Source organism: Ceratosolen solmsi, unplaced genomic scaffold (assembly GCF_000503995.2).
Source record: "Ceratosolen solmsi marchali unplaced genomic scaffold, CerSol_1.0 scaffold30, whole genome shotgun sequence".
Classification (NCBI taxonomy): Eukaryota; Metazoa; Arthropoda; class Insecta; order Hymenoptera; family Agaonidae; genus Ceratosolen; species Ceratosolen solmsi.
The window spans coordinates 1,674,919-1,675,518 of record NW_011948421.1 but is presented as its reverse complement, the minus strand read 5'-3'; the positions used below and the strand labels follow the sequence as shown (position 1 = coordinate 1,675,518).

General features: G+C 50.8%; 1 protein-coding gene across 2 annotated transcripts in view; it reads right to left on the bottom strand.

Annotated features, from left to right (window-relative positions):
• Positions 1-600, bottom strand: part of LOC105361271 (FYVE, RhoGEF and PH domain-containing protein 1) — a 7,832-nt gene that overhangs the window by 1,746 nt on the left and 5,486 nt on the right. For both annotated transcript variants that reach the window (XM_011498384.1, XM_011498385.1), the window contains exon 5: positions 114-470. In XM_011498384.1, coding sequence (XP_011496686.1) covers positions 114-470 — 357 coding nt within the window. The remainder of the gene's footprint in view (positions 1-113; positions 471-600) is intronic.

The following is a 600-nucleotide window of genomic DNA, read 5'->3' as shown; positions in this document are numbered from 1 at the left end:
AGGAGGATGAGGAGGATGAGGAGGAGGAGGAGGAGGAGGAGGATGAGGAGGAGGAGGGGAGTGTGACGGCGGCTCTATGCGAGAAGAGCAAGGGGTCGAGGAACGGCACTCACGATTCCGCATGCCCGACAGTTGTGCTTCCTCTTCATGACGGAGAATATGACCTCGCAGACCATGCACCGGGTGACGTCGTCGGCCTTGAGTATGGCCGTCTTGGGGCCACTGGTCTTGAGGCTCGCCTTGCGCCTCATGATTTCCTGCATAGTCTCGAAGAGGGCGTCGAGCCAGGCGGCTTTCTCCGTAACGGAATCCGTGTAGCTCTTGTTTTCGTCCCGCAGATAGAACGTGTTGGCCGTCTCGAGGTTGTCTCCCTCGATCACTTGGAGGTTCTCCATTGAGAATCTGGCGCGCAGCCGGTACAGAGGACCCGGAATCAGCCGTAGCGAGCACAGCAGCAGGATATCGCTAAACTGCAATGCCGATTTGCTCTCAACTCCTCGTTCCTTCTCAAATTCAATTTATCGAACCATTCATGTTCATTTATATATATATATATATATATATATATATATATATATATATATATATATTTTTTTTGTC